Here is a 16,771-nt window from a genome sequence, read left to right as displayed (position 1 = left end):
AGAAACAGTGAGGAGGAGAAAATTTTTTGTTTAACGTCCTGTCACACATATCGGTGATTGAAGACATTTTGTTAAAGTATTCATGAATACATCTGAGTATTATCGGTTAGAAGGGGTGGGGGATGTGAATGAATGGAGGGTTGGGGGAAACTGGGCAAATGAGGGTAAAAATGTGGGTGAAATTTGGAAGAAAAAAAAACCCCTCTAAATACAGTTACAGGAAATTACTTAAAGGACTTCGTAAACGAGAAGTCGTTAAACTGACAAGCGAAACAACTGATAATGAATGCAAAAAGTCAAAAACATCAACGTTCTCAGTCACTTGTGAAGAAACAGTGACATTGAGCAGACATTGTACTGACTGTTTATTTTCTTGTAACTGATTTTGAAAAATTCTTTTTTGTATTTGATAGTCTAGTTGTTGTTTTTTTTATAATCTTTTTTCATTCTTATTTTTGTAGCTGTCTTCAGAGTGCATGTAACTGTAATCTGCTGCACTGTATCTTGTATGATGGGCACAACAGTCGAGTGGTTAAAATGTCAGACTTTCAATGTGAGGGTCCCGGGTTCGAATCTTGGTGATGGTGCCTGGTGGGTAAAGGGTGGAGGTTTTTCCGATCTCCCAGGTCAACACATGTGCAGACCTACTAGTGCCTGAACCCCCTTCATGTGTATACACAAGCAGGAGATCAAATACGCACGTTAAAGATCCTTTAATCCATGTCAGCGTTCGGTGGGTTATGGAAACAAGAACCTACCCAGCACGCACATCCCCGAAAACAGAGTATGGCAACCTACATGGCAGGGTAAAAATGGTCATGCACTTAAAAACCCACTCGTGTACATACGAGTGAACGTGGGAGTTGCAGCCCACGAACGAAGAAGAAGATGAGGTATCTTGTACAAGAGAAGTTTTTGACTATACAAGTTTGACCGCACTTACAAGCTTTCATTCAACTGTTCAAAGTCACATTTCTTTTTTTTCGTTTAGTTAATCTGCTCTAAATATGGCAAATAACATGTGATTTGTGGTGCTCTCCAACAATAACAAGCTTTACCGAAATGCACAGTTACTAAAAAAAATATGGACTACATGTACCATGAATCTCTGATTTAAAAAAATTAATTATACATTCAAAAATTAATCTGCAGCATACACAACAACGGAAAACAAAATAAAATGAAGTGATGCATATAAAAAAAAACAAAAAACATGCTGGACACAATTCACAAAAGAAGGAAGCGATCATTTCAGTCTGAAAACCCAAACTGTCAGCCAAGTCCCTCGTTCTTCAGTTCAAGCATCATGATGGTGATGATAACCCACACTGAAAAAAGAACGCTCAAAGGAAAGTTCTAAAGTAGTTTATGACTGATCTGAACTCTCTGAGCTTTCATTTCAGTTCTTTATTTACCTATTTACTTTTCTTTTTAAAATTTCTATTTTCATTATAAAAAATTGTATTTAATATTTTTTGGCTTTTTGTTAGCAGTTATGATGTTTTGTCTTTGCTTTTTGAATCAGTAACATTTCAATTTTTGTGTGTTTTTTTTGTTGTTGTTGTTTTCTTTTGGGTTGTTTTTTGGAGAAGTGGGGGTGGGGGTGGGGGTGGGTTGTCAGTAGTTATCATGGTGTTGTGTCTTCACTTTTGAATCAATAACATTCATCACTGGAACACCGACAACACAATAATCTCTCTGCTGATGAAGGAAATTGGAAGGTTCCATGAAGCTACATGTGAATAGCTAGCAAATTCGTTTTTTTTTTTTTTTTTTTTGTGTGTGTTTTTTGTTTTTGTTTGTTTGTTGTTGTTGTTGCAGAGTACTGTTTAGTGTGTTCCATCAAGAATAATGATTCTGTATTTTGTGACTGAAGAAGAGTTCATGTCATGAACTTGTTGAAAGATCAAGCACTGAAAGATCAAGCTCTGTGTTTTAAATCATAAACTATACGTTCTTGTGGTCCACAGACCATGGCAAGTATCATATCCCAGTTTGTTTGGTTTTTTTGTGTGTTTTTTTTTATTTTATATTATATACAATAGATGTGGTGTAGCATATAAGGATCAGTCTACACACTCTGATACCTCCTTGAAACTGAAAGTGAAAGTGAAACAATAAAACAACAACATGATGTGCTCTGTGACACAGTACAGCCAGTCATGATGACTCAAGCGGTAACAGTAACTGTGACGTGTACGGTCTTCAAAGATGTAGTCTTACGGTTGCATGTCCTTAGCCGGTTTACTGAAATGTTTGAAACGAAACAGAAAATCGATCATGGTCATATAATAATTTTCTGCTTCATCAATAAACAGTGCATGAACCGACTTTGAACCAAAAACTTGCACACACACACACACACATGGAGACAAATTACATGAACACAAATAAATATGAAAAAGCAATGATGATGCTTTTTTTTTTTTTTTTTTTTTAAACAATCATTCTATTGGCCCAAAGCAGATCCACTTTTTAAAAGAGTTAAATACAAGAAATACTGCAAGCAATACTTAATATTTTTTTTAAATCAGCACAACTAACATTACACAGTCATCCAACAAATATGAAAAAAAAACCTATGTTGAAAATGTAACATATACTTTTCACACCAAACACATGTACATGTAAATGTAAAACATTCTGGCTTAATCAGCACAACTAACATTACACAGTCATCCAACAAATATGAAAAAAAAACCTATGTTGAAAATGTAACATATACTTTTCACACCAAGCACATGTACATGTAAATGTAAAACATTCTGGCTTAAATCCAATTGGTATAATAGATACATACCATACTCATTACACTGAAACGGAGCAGTATTATACAGATATGTATCCATGAGAAAATAAGAGACCTGTACGTAAAATACCTTAACAGTATAGACAACATTTTCATTTATCACAAACACATACACATAAACTGCACACCACTCCACAGACACATCCACATACACCTACCGACACTCACAAACTCACTTTCACACACACACACAACTTCTGAAAAGGCTTTACTTCCCTCCTGCTTAATCCCACGACTGCTGCTGACAAGTATGCTCATTAGTGAAGGGCTGTCACCTCACTGAGATCAGACAGAGCTTACAGGTCAGGATGTCAGTGAAGGGCTGTCACCTCACTGAGATCAGACAGAGCTTACAGGTCAGGATGTCAGTGAAGGGCTGTCACCTCACTGAGATCAGACAGAGCTTACAGGTCAGGATGTCAGTGAAGGGCTGTCACCTCACTGAGGTAAGACAGAGCTTACAGGTCAGGATGTCAGTGAAGGGCTGTCACCTCACTGAGGTAAGACAGAGCTTACAGGTCAGGATGTCAGTGAAGGGCTGTCACATCACTGAGATCAGACAGAGCCGACAGGTCCATGGAGAACCATGGATGTTAGGTGGCCAAGGGGCCACACACCGGAGGAGACCCTGCACTGCTGCTGAGTCACTTCAGTGGTGTTCTGTAGTGCCTGTTCCGATTTAATGTACTTAGGACATCACCTACTAAGCCCCCTACTGATGACAATAATGGCTTAGTCCTGGAGCAAGACTTAGTGAGCTCCAACGAAAGTCCCCCATGAATCCGCCTACACTGAAGACCTTGACAAGACTCACCCCAAGCACGGAAGTTAAAAGGTATCGAAAATGAGGTCACATTGATAGCAGGGCATAAAAGGCCACATAATTTGGGGCTTTCTGTTGTGTGTGTGTGTGTGTGTGTGTGTGTGTGTGTGTGTGTATAATATATATATTGATGATTAAGAGGGAGGAGGAGGAATGATTTCCTTTCTGCCCAGCTCTCTACAGCGCCATACTACCTGGACTCAATGTCGGAGGCGTAATCTGACAGATGGACGTCCGCAGCGTTGCTGGTGTCTTGACCGAAGCGAGCCAGGATCTCCATTTTCATGCGGTTTTCCAGGTTACCCAAAATATTGGCATACTGGAAAAGTTTTGAAATGTAAGGTTAATACATGATTACAACCTGTCCCCCCATCTTATAAGAAAAAAAAATTCTTAAAACTGCGCAGATTTTTTTTTTTGCTGCAATCCATTTATCTCAGTTCAGTGTCAGATATTCACAAAACTGCCTCTTCCTATCTCTGTGGCTGCCTTCACCTCTACACTCCATCTCGCTCACTACGACCGGCTTTGGATCCACTCTGTTTACGCATACCCAGATTCAAACACTCGACTGTTGGCCGCCGTTCTTTCTCTGTCTCTGGACCTTGCAATTGGAATGAACTTCCTCTTTTGCTTCGTCAAGTCTCCACTCTCAGCTCTTTCAAGTCTGGCCTTAAAACCCACCTCTTCCCAAAATAGCCTCCCTTGCCTGCCCTTCCTTGTCTTTAGTTTCTACAGTTTTAGAGTTATGCATGCGTGTGAACGACTGGTGCGAAAGCGCTTTGATTTGTCTCTGCACAAGATTCAGCGCTATATAAATACTAATATTATTATTATTATGACTGAGGAACAGTTATCACTCTTTGATTTGATGTGGTAAAAATACTACAAAAGATAGGTAAATGGAAGAAGAACGGTAGAGCGAAAAGAGAGTCACATACATCGACAAATGCGCAAACACACCTACAAATACACACGCTCACACGCACACAGAGCTTCAGGACAATGCATAGCAAGTGATAGAGATGAGTACTTTGGAATGATAAAGTCAAATGGAATTATAATACAAAAAATCTGTGTTGAGAAACTGTTCAGTTTGAAAAAAAAAAAAAAAAAAAAAAATGTTGAATCCAATTTTACATAAACATTCACTCTCACTGCTATTCAGTGTTATCACTTCCATGTATTCCATTGTACAACAAATCTACGTCTACCATTTCCGCAGAAAACCTGTGGAATGAAACATGAGCTACACTGACAAAAGGCGCAACAAAAGTTAGGAAGCAGACGGACCATGCAGTTGTCAACCAGAGGCCACAAGCACAGTTAGTGAGGCAATGCTGAACGCAAGCCAGGACCATGGAACACAGCAGGGAAAACACAGCAGCACACAAACTTGGCGCTGTGAAATACTACACACTGTGAAATACTACACTGTGAAATACTACACTGTGAAATACATCACACTGTGAAATACTACACTGTGAAATACAACACACTGTGAAATACTACACTGTGAAATACAACACACTGTGAAATACTACACTGTGAAATACATCACACTGTGAAATACATCACACTGTGAAATACTACACTGTGAAATACAACACACTGTGAAATACTACACTGTGAAATACATCACACTGTGAAATACTACACTGTGAAATACATCACACTGTGAAATACTACACTGTGAAATACAACACACTGTGAAATACTACACTGCGAAATACTACACACTGTGAAATACTACACTGTGAAATACAACACACTGTGAAATACTTCACACTGTGAAATACTACACTGTGAAATACAACACACTGTGAAATACTACACTGCGAAATAATGTGCATTTATAGAATGCTCGTCCTGTGGTTCTAAGTGCACTTGACAGTATATGTGGTGTGAATAAGATGCGGGAATGTAATTTAAAATAATATTAAGGACAAAAAAAATCTCCAAAATGCTATTTTTTAAAAACAATGTAACAGTACTCACAACTCACACACCTCTCCCACCTCACACACATCAAGCACACACACACACACACACACATCAAGCACACACACACACACACACACACACACACACATCAAGCACACACACACACACACATCAAGCACACACACACACACATCAAGCACACCAAGCACACACACACACATCAAGCACACACACACACACACATCAAGCACACACACACACACACATCAAGCACACCAAGCACACACACACACACACATCAAGCACACACACACGCACACAACACATCAAGGAGACACACACACACAACACATCAAGCACACACACACACACACACACACACACACACACACACAAAGACAGCCTGAGGGGTGCGGTGAGGGGGGGGGGGTAGAAAGATCTAACAATAGTTTATTATACTGTTTGAACAAATATGTTTACAGATTAGACCAGACATTCCTCACACCTTCTACCTTTTCACCCCATTTCCACCCATTCCTACTGACAGTGCTAACAGCAATAAAGTACAGAGAGCACAAATGCATGAGCGATTCCTGGAACAATTGTTTCCACAGACAGTTCTGATATCAGTAAAGTGGACAGAGTACAACTACATGAGCAGCTCCTCTTCTGTTTCCACGTGTTGATACCAAACCGACAGGCGCAATAGCCGAGTGGTTAAAGCGTTCAATCTGAGGGTCCCGGGTTCGAATCACGGTGACGGCGCCTGGTGGGTAAAGGGTGGAGATTTTTACGATCTCCCAGGTCAACATATGTGCAGACCTGCTAGTGCCTGAACCCCCTTCGTGTGTATATGCAAGCAGAAGATCAAATACGCACGTTAAAGATCCTGTAATCCATGTCAGCGTTCGGTGGGTTATGGAAACAAGAACATACCCAGCATGCACGCCCCTGAAAACGGAGTATGGCTGCCTACATGGCGGGGTAAAAACGGTCATACACGTAAAAGCCCACTCGTGTGCATACGAGTGAACGCAGAAGAAGAAGAAGAAGAAGAAGATACCAAACCACATTTTCCAAAGAAAGTATTGTCATTAGTGAAGTACACAGGAGGTGGGTGGCAGAACGGTTAACTCACTACGGATGATGGAACGCTGTAGCGTTCCTGATGTAAGGTTAGCGTTCCGTACAACGGAATGCTATAGCGATTTTGACAATTAAAATTTTTTCCACATTAACCTCATGTGGTAGCATAACAATCGCAGCTACACCGGGCGTTGTAAATGTTGTAAGGGTCGAACAGAAAGTTTCTTCATGAGATTTCATAACAACACACTCTACAGCGAGTTCAGGACCTCACACGACAAGCTAATCTGCATACATATCGAAAATAACATCGCAGGCGATAAAAGTGGAAATTTTTGGAGCAAACTTGATCATGACAGCAGCTTTTACCGCTGCTGAAGTGACTGAAATGCTTCAAACTGAAGGTTTCGACATCAATGAGGACGATGAAGATGTTGAATAAAGTATCTGCAGTGAAGAAAGCAACCAGCAAGAAGGTACTGATAGTGACTCAGCTTCTGAGAGCAGTGAAGAGGGAGGGGGGTGGGCGTTCACACGACGTGAGGAGAGGGGTCAGTGGGTTAAGTACAGTGAGTTTCATTCAGTTACTTTATGTTTTGTATTTTTTGTGATTTTTTTCCTAACCCTAACAAATGGGTCATCTGTAGGGAATAGCAAGGGAGAGAACTATTCGTCCGGAGTGAGTGAAGATACAGTGTCCAGAAGGGTTTGGGTTCAATTCCCAGTCTTGTTTGACTGGAAAATCAAACTGAGCATCTAGTCATTCAGATCAGATGATAAACTGAGGTCCTGTGTGCAGCACGCACTTGGCGCACTGAAAAAGACACCATGGCATCATAACTGCTGTACTCTGGCAAAATTCCGTAGAAGAAGTGCACTCTGGTGGGTACATAAAGAAGCTTTAAAATGCATGCACTTAAGGCCTGACCAGCATGTTGGGTTATGCCGCTGTCAGGCATCTGCCTAGCAGACGTGGTGTAGCGTATATGGATTTGTCCAAACACAGTGAACACATCCTTGAGAATTGAAACTGAAGTCCACGCAGAGCAGGACCAAAAGAAGAAGAATTATCCCCCCCTGTATCACTGTATTGTTTTGCTACCACTTGCCTAAATCCGGCACAACATTGCAATCCTTCATGTTGACTTATCTGCTAAAATCATGAAACAGTAATCCTAATTTAAAAAAAACAAACAAACAAACAAATTATGCATACATTTACAAGAACAGATTATGAAGCACAAGTTTTCAAGCAGAACAGTGAAAGCTTATTTCTCATCCCTCCCTCCCCTCCCCCACCAAAACACACAGACATACACATACACCATGGCAAGACAATGTGAATGTACACACGCATGTCCACACATCAAGATCAGTGAGTTACACTGACATTCCATCGAAGCAAAAAAACGAAAACTCTAGAACAACTTTACGCTTCAAAGTCTGCCTGCTATCATTCTTGTCAAAATGATTCATCTAAAACCAGACGTGGGTGTTTTTGTTATTCTTTCTTTTTTCTTATTAACCCCTTCACTACTGACACTTTTTGAGGTCATCTGTATTCCATATGCCGAGGGAAAAAAAAAGCTGTGTCAGTACTATGTACCCTGAAAACAATGTTGCCTCTCTATGCATAGGAATTTATGCAAGAACTTAAACTGATGCATAATAAGCTTTGCATTCATATGGAAGAAAAACAAGAGGAATTACCTTGCAATTTGTTGAGTATTCATAAAAAATATCACTTTTTTTTTCATAATCTGTGAACATTTCTGTGAACAAACCCACAAGCACTCAACATTGGAAACAAACAAAAAAAGGAGCAAAAAGCCTCACCCTCTTCTTCGTCGTAATTATCAAAATTATCTTTTGAATCATTGTACAGGTCTTCTTCATCACTGTCGGCATCATTCAAAATGTCCTTAAATATTTCAAAGGACTGCATGTTCGAGATTGTCATGGCATCACCATTTTGAAGAAGACCAGTTGAAATTCTCAGGAGACAAAAAAAAAATAAAATAAAATAAAATAAAATAAAATAATTTTTAAAAATTATATCACAAGAACTGTATGACTCAGCGAGTTGGAAAAGGCAAAAATAATCACTGTTGTGAACCTTCCTTGAGCCTGTCAACATCACTCAGAGGTCCTCCCCCTTCAAAAATAGGCACAGACATTTGATGAAATATCCCCATTAACCTATTGAGTGCCTCAGGACGGCAATTTCCATCCTCTTCCGGTGCACAAAAAAGTGCCCTAGTATGGAAATTTCCACCTGCATCATTGTAGATTTTTTTCCTATCATAAAATCATCAAACTCATGTAAAATTGCCATCACTGGATAGTGTGTTTGTTTTCCGTTCAGAAAATATATAGATTGTATTTACTTTCTTTTAGTAGTTCGCATGCTTGAATATGATAAAAAACAAAAACAAAAAAAACCAACAACAACCACCTGCTGTGATAATACCATTCCCTGGGAAATAGTCATCACTGAGCATAAAAAAGGCTTGGCACTAAGAGGGTTAATCAAACAGAGATAGGCATCACAGAAGGCTCTGAAAGCTCCGTGAACTGAACAGAAGAGGCAGCCACAGGGTTAAGGAGGAGAGGGAAGAGAGAAGGGGGAAGGAGCAGGGAGACACTTGTACATCAAGAAGCTGGAGGGAAGAAGGTGGCGCCACTAAAACATTTCATCTATTTACTGCAAACCACGCCAACACAAAATAAAATCATTTTCTTACACATCAAACACTTACGTTATCCCTACATATCAACAAACACACGAAGCAAAACAGCATCTACGAAAGACTGGTGATGACGTCAAATATGTTACTGTGATTGTAGGCAAGAAAACAATTCCAAACTGTATCAAAACGTATGAATCAGAGAAAGAAATAAAATCCCAGCAGAGTCGATTTAGTTCCAATCCTCACAAGCTGTTAGCCCGATCTTAGAATCTTTTAACTAAAGGAGTCATTTTGGAGACTGAAATTAAAAAAACAACCAAACAAACAAACACTAAAAACAACAGCAAGGAGAATGATTTTTTCCTTTCTGACTGACTCTGCAAGAACTTGCTTTCTTTCTCCTCAACACCTACATGTGTGTGTAGCAATGATGCATAATTCAGTGAACTGTGTGGTACACCCAAAACACAAGCCATGAACAGTGAATGCTAAATGAGGATGAAATCAACAGAAGCTTGCAAGGGTCATTTATCTGATATACAAAGGCTCAATTACCAGATATTATTGATGTCCAGAAATGCAAAATACAAAACAAAGACATGAGTAATTCTCTGAGGCAAAAACCACAGAAATGTTGAACAGTCACTCTAAAGTCTGTCAATCATAGCATGAACATTGGTTAAAAAAAATGAACCCTAATTTACGCAACCTTGCATATCATCATATACATGTACGTAGCATGCACACACACACACACACACACACACACACACACACACACCACTCGCAACAAACACACATGCACAAGAACATCCATATAAACATATTCACAACACACTCACTCAAAAAGTAAAAAAAAAAAAAAAAACCTACAAGAAAACAGTTAAATATTCAATGGTAAAGCAATAATCACATAAAATAGACATAAAAACATTTTTGAATGGTTTATCCATAATTCATTTTCCATCAACAGTCAATTTGTTTCAAAATCTGCAGTGGATAACGTTTAACACTAACAACAAAAAAAAGAATATTCATTCATCCACAAGATAAACTCCACTCTGGAGTCAAACACAACAGAAAAGAAATACAAAAGGACCCGCTTAAAAAGAATCAAGGAACAAACTATTGTCACACAAGCTATTACAGCACATGAATTACTTTCATCAGCCAAATTCCCTCTGACCACAGAGCCACTCAAATCACTGTTCCACTCACTTTGGCGTTGTCAGGGTCGCAGTAGTCCAACAGAGTGTCACAGAAGTGGTATCCCATGGACTCGTAGTCGGCAACAGTGAAGTGGAAGCCTTTCTTCTTTCCCATGGATGACCCACAGAATGTGGCCTGGTTGTCCACAACACACAAAAACACGTAACCATCAACCACCAAGGAATGGAGAATCATTCAACTCATTCTTTTATGATAGTCAGTTGTGTCCGACTATGACCATCAGAACAGCAGGCAGCCATACTCCGTTTTCGTGGGTGTGCATGCTGGGTATGTTCTTGTTTCCATAACCCACCAAATGCTGACATGGATGATAGGATCTTTAACATGCGTATCTGATCTTCTGCTTGTGTATACACACAAAGGGGCTTCAGGCACTAGCAGTTCTGCACATATGTTGACCTGGGAGATTGGAAAAATTTCCACCCTTTACCCACTAGTAGCCGTCACTGAGATTCGAACCCGGGACCCTCAGATTGAAAGTCCAACACTAAAACCATTCGGCTATTGCGCCCGTCAGCAAAAAAAGAAAGAAAAGCCATGGTGTGTACCTCCATAGTGAAGCTGTTCATGATGCCCATGTTCCACATGACGATGCGGCCTGTCCCCTCCTTGCTCTTCTGCACTTTGAACTTGCACGCCTCGTAGGAGAACTGCAACAGGGGACAAAGAGAGAACGTCTGAGGTGTCTGCCTGTCTGTCTGTCTTGTCACTGCATGAAATCAACTCTCCTTAACTCGTGCTCTTGCACAAGGGCGTGCGCCATACGTCTGAATGCACTCACATGCACACAGGTAGGCACAGTGTCATACACGCACATGTAAACACACATGTGTATACACACACACACACACATGAACACACACACACACACACATGAACACACACACATTAGCTGAACAGTCATCTTGTGTCAACATTTTGATTCGGCCTCCAACTAAGAGGGTAACCCCCACCAACTTAGAGAAATCCTTGCCCTAGCACAAGGACTGCCCCCTGCCCCAAACTCAGGGAAATCCCTCCAAACCTAGGGGGAAAACCCAGGGAAATCACCCCACACCCAGGGAGGAAACCCAGGGAAATCACCCCACACCCAGGGGGGAAACCCAGGGAAATCACCCCACACCTGGGGAGGAAACCCAGGGAAATCACCTCACACCCAGGGGGAAAACCCAGGGAAATCACCCCACACCCAGGGAGGAAACCCAGGGAAATCACCCCACACCCAGGGGGGAAACCCAGGGAAATCACCCCACACCTGGGGAGGAAATTCAGGGAAATCACCCCACACCCAGGGGGGAAACTCAGGGAAATCACCCCACACCTGGGGGAGGGGAGGGACTCAAGGAAATCACCCCACACCCAGGGAGGAAACTCAGGGAAATCACCCCACACCTGGGGAGGAAACCCAGGGAAATCACCCCACACCTGGGGAGGAAACCCAGGGAAATCACCCCACACCCAAGGGGGGAACTCAGGGGAATCACTCCCAAACCCGGGGGGTAAACTCAAGGAAATCACCCCACACCTGGGGGGGTGGGGGTGGGGGGGCTCAGGGAAATCACCCCACACCCAGGGAGGAAACTCAGGGAAATCACCCCACACCCAGGGGGGAAACTCAGGGAAATCACCCCACACCCAGGGGGGAAACTCAGGGAAATCACCCCACACCCAGGGAGGAAACTCAGGGAAATCACCCCACACCCAGGGGGAAACTCAGGGAAATCACCCCAAACCCTGGGGGGAAACTCAAGGAAATCACCCCACACCCAGGGAGGAAACCCAGGGAAATCACCCCACACACAGGAACCCCCAACAACCAAGGAAAATCCCCCCCACAACCTAGGAACCCCCCCTCACCCCCTGAACCCACCCCCTGCAGCCCGAACCTAGGGAAATCCAGCCCCCCCCCCACCCCCCCCTCACAACCTAGGGCCCCCCCTGCCCTCCACAAGCTGGGGGAATCCCCCTGAAACCCATGGAGAGAAAAAAAACAAACCCACCTTGTCAGGAGAGTTCTTGTGCAGCATGCAGGGGAAGATCCGCTCATGGAGACGCTTGGTTGTGTTGAGTCGCTGCTCACAGCCGTAGATGAACACGTTCTGACGACGACTGTGGCCATGGAGATCACAGTACACGATGATGTCTCGCTCCTGGAGAAGTCTGTGTCACATGCAGAGAGAAACCAGGATGATTCAAATGTCTTGTCTCTATCAGTCTGTGTTGCGTGCAGTGAGAAATCAGCTTAATTCCAATGTCTCTGTGTTACATGCAGAGAGAAACCAGGTTAATTCCACTGTCTCTGTGTTACATGCAGAGAGAAACCAGGTTAATTCAAATGTCTCTGTCAGTCTGTGTTATGTGCAGAGAGAGACCAGGTTAATTCAAATGTCTCTGTGTCATGTGCAGAAAGAACCCAGCTTTTAATGTGTGAAAAGAAGCTTTTTTTTATACACTGACTTGTGAACCATGTTCTTGGTGTGCATAACTTCACTGACTTGGTGTGTACAACTACACTGACTTGGTGTGCATAACTACACTGACTGGGTGTGCATAACTACACTGACTGGGTGTGTAGATTAGCACTGACTTGGTATGTATAACTACACTGACTTGGTGTGTATAACTACACTGACTTCCGAACAATGTTCTTGGTGTGTATAACTACACTGACTTGGTGTACTGACTTGGTGTGTATAACTACACTGACTTGGTGTGTATAACTACACTGACTTGCAAACCACGTTCTTGGTGTGCATAACTACACTGACTTGGTGTACTGACTTGGTGTGTATAACTACACTGACTTGGTGTGTATTACTATTTTTAACTGGGTGTGTAGATTAGCACTGACTTGGTGTGTATAACTACACTGACTTGGTGTGTATAACTACACTGACTTGCGAACCATGTTCTTGGTGTGTATAACTACACTGACTTGGTGTACTGACTTGGTGTGTATAACTACACTGACTTGGTGTGTATAACTACACTGACTAGCGAATCATGTTCATGCTATGTGAAAAGAAGCCTAGGTTTTACACTGACTTGCAAATCATATTCTTGGTGTGTGAAAAGAATCCTAGTTTTTACACTGACTTGCAAATCATATTCTTGGTTTATGAATAGAAACATACTTTGTACACTGACTTGCGAATCATATTCTTGGTGTGTAAAAAGAAGTGTAGTTTTTACACTGATTTGTGAATCATATTCTTGGTGTGTGAAAAGAAGCCTAGGTTTTACACAGACTTACAAATCATATTCTTGGTGTGTGAAAAGAAACATAGTTTTTACACAGACTTGCGAATCATAGTCTTGGTGTGTGAAAGGAAGCGTAGTTTTTACACTGACTTGTGAATCATATTCTTGGTGTGTGAAAAGAATCCTAGTTTTTACACTGACTTGCGAATCATATTCTTGGTGTGTGAAAAGAAGTGTAGTTTTTACACTGACTTGCGAATCATATTCTTGGTGTGTGAAAAGAAGCACAGTTTTTACACTGATTTGTGTACACTGACTTGCAAATCATATTCTTGGTGTGTGAAAAGAAACACAGTTTTTACACTGACTTGCGAATCATATTCTTGGTGTGTGAAAAGAAGCACAGTTTTTACACTGACTTGCGAATCATATTCTTGGTGTGTGAAAAGAATCCTAGTTTTTACACAGACTTGCGAATCATATTCTTGGTGTGTGAAAAGAAACACAGTTTTTACACTGACTTGCGAATCATGTTCTTGGTGTGTGAAAAGAATCCTAGTTTTTACACTGACTTGCGAATCATGTTCTTGGTGTGCCAGACGGAGGGGTAGGAGTCCTTGAGCACCGTCTTGTAGTTGCGGTTCAAATCCCGCCCAGCCAGGGAGCACCGATAGTTGCCCACGATGACCCCGTCAGGGTTCAGCATCGGCACGATCTTGAAGATGAAGGTGTCGCGCAACAACTGTGAAACAGAGTAATAATAATAATAATAATAAATAGTATTTATATAGCGCTAAATCTTGTGCAGAGACAAATCTGAGTGCTTTCACTCCAGTCATTCACATGCATGCATAACTCTAAAAAACAGAAAACAAGGAAGAGGCAGGGGAGGGAGGCCATCTTGGGAAGAGGTGGGTTTTAAGGCCAGAACTGAAAGAGCTGACTGCGGAGACCTGAAAAAGCGAAGGAGGAAGTTCATTCCAAATGCAAGGTCCAGAGACAGAGAAAGAACGGCGGCCAACAGTCGAGTGTTTGAATCTGGGTATTCGTAAACAGAGTGGACCCAAAGCTGATCGTTGAGAGCAAGATGGGGTGTAGATGTGAAGCTGGGAGCTGAATGCAATGGACAGACCAAAGTGGCATTCAGCTGTCCACAAAGGTGCCAAATCCTGTGAGGCCAACAGAATCGCTGCAGCAGAGCAACACAGACAGGCCAGGAAAAGCAGTGCCAGCAAGTCCCCGACAGCCGCCACCATCCCCTGACCACACTGCGTCAGAACCTTCCAGGCGCGAATTGGCCTGACCAGTAATCTACGCACCCACAGAGCCCAACCCACCCACCCCCAGGATGACTAGATGGTACTTGTCGATCCCGACAGATGAACCACACAGATGTGAAGGCAGCCACAGTGACAGAGCAAGTGAGAAAGAGAGAGAGAAAATCTGATGTCAGCACAGTTTCAGTTTCATTTTCTCAAGGAGGCGTCACTGCGTTTGGACAAATCCATATATGCTACACCACATCAGCTGGGCGGATGCCTGACAAGCAGCATAACACAACGCGCTTTGTCAGGCCTTGAGTGCGTGCATATATATATCTGTGTACCTATCCAAGTGGATTTATTCTACAGAATCATGCCTGAGGACAACACTCTTGTTGTCATGGGTTCTTTTTCAGTGCGCAAAGTGCGTGCTGCACACGGGACCTCAGTTTAAAGTCCAATCCGAAAGACTAGACGCTCAGTTCAATTTTCCAGTCAAACTTTGAAGAAAGGGCAGGGGTGGGATTTGAACCCAGACCCTCAGGGACTGTGCGTGTTGGCAGACGAGCGTCTTAACCATTCTGCCACCTTCCTCCTCAGCACATCAGAAACCTGACTCAAGACATGTTGCCATCTTGGCTGTATCCAAGCACATGTGACAGTTTACATATTTGTGTATTTGTATTTGAATTCCTTTTTTATCACAACAGATTTCTCTGTGTGAAATTCGGGCTGCTCTCCCCAGGGAGAGTGCATCGCTACACTACCCTTTTTTTTTCTTTTTTTTTAATTATTTCCTGCGTGCAGTTTTATTTGTTTTTCCTATCGAAGTGGATTTTTCTACAGAATTTTGCCAGGAACAACCCTTTTGTTGCTGTGGGTTCTTTTACGTGTGCTAAGTGCATGCTGCACACGGGACCTCGGTTTATCGTCTCATCCGAATGACTAGCGTCCAGACCACCACTCAAAGTCTAGTGGAGAGGGAGAAAATATCGGCGGCTGAGCCGTGATTCGAACCAGCGCGCTCAGATTCTCTCGCTTCCTAGGCGGACGCGTTACCTCTAGGCCATCACTCCACTGCAATGGGAATTTATTTACAGGTTAGTCTTTTGTATGATCAATGGCTTCTCCACTGCAATGGGCATTTATTCACAGGTTAGCCTTTTGTAGAGGACTATGACTCTCAAACCATGAGGCAAGACTGCACTGGCTTTTAGTGATGCAGCCTTAGGGTTGGCCTTTGGGGACCACCCCAGTGCCAACTGTCCTAAAACCATCATGGCTGAGAGAGTGGGGTTGTAACTTGGGCAGGGCACTGTCCGCTATAATCCATTTCTCAGAGATGCCAACCCTCGTCATGTGTTTGCAGGAGTTTCAGTTTCAGTTTCAGTAGCTCAAGGAGGCGTCACTGCGTTCGGACAAATCCATATACGCTACACCACATCTGCCAAGCAGATGCCTGACCAGCAGCGTAACCCAACACGCTTAGTCAGGCCTTGAGGAAAAAAAAAAAAAATCCTTCAATGCAAGGGGGAAAAAAAAAATTCAGAGACATCAACTGTTACGATTTCACTGTATTACGCTCGACTGCAGTTTGTTCTGACATTATGCCAACGTCAAAATTGTTTTGACGAGTTCATTTTTGACTACTGTAGGAACAAGTTACTGCTATAGGAACAATCAGGAAATCTGGTAGGAACATTCAGACTCCAAGTCACATCAGCAA

The 16,771-nt window shown here is 42.3% G+C and overlaps 1 protein-coding gene across 3 annotated transcripts in view; it reads right to left on the bottom strand.

The window, feature by feature from the left end:
- The window catches only part of LOC143286741 (uncharacterized), a 148,351-nt gene that overhangs the window by 81,316 nt on the left and 50,264 nt on the right, over positions 1-16,771 (bottom strand). For all 3 annotated transcript variants that reach the window (XM_076594463.1, XM_076594464.1, XM_076594465.1), the window contains 5 exons: positions 14,356-14,525; positions 12,583-12,742; positions 11,131-11,232; positions 10,571-10,696; positions 3,827-3,951 (listed from right to left, as the gene is read on the bottom strand). In XM_076594463.1, coding sequence (XP_076450578.1) covers positions 3,827-3,951; positions 10,571-10,696; positions 11,131-11,232; positions 12,583-12,742; positions 14,356-14,525 — 683 coding nt within the window. The remainder of the gene's footprint in view (positions 1-3,826; positions 3,952-10,570; positions 10,697-11,130; positions 11,233-12,582; positions 12,743-14,355; positions 14,526-16,771) is intronic.

This window comes from Babylonia areolata, chromosome 10 (genome assembly GCF_041734735.1).
Source record: "Babylonia areolata isolate BAREFJ2019XMU chromosome 10, ASM4173473v1, whole genome shotgun sequence".
Taxonomy (NCBI): domain Eukaryota; kingdom Metazoa; phylum Mollusca; class Gastropoda; order Neogastropoda; family Buccinidae; genus Babylonia; species Babylonia areolata.
Note: the sequence above shows the minus strand (reverse complement) of the source record. Positions and strands in the feature narration are given on the sequence as shown.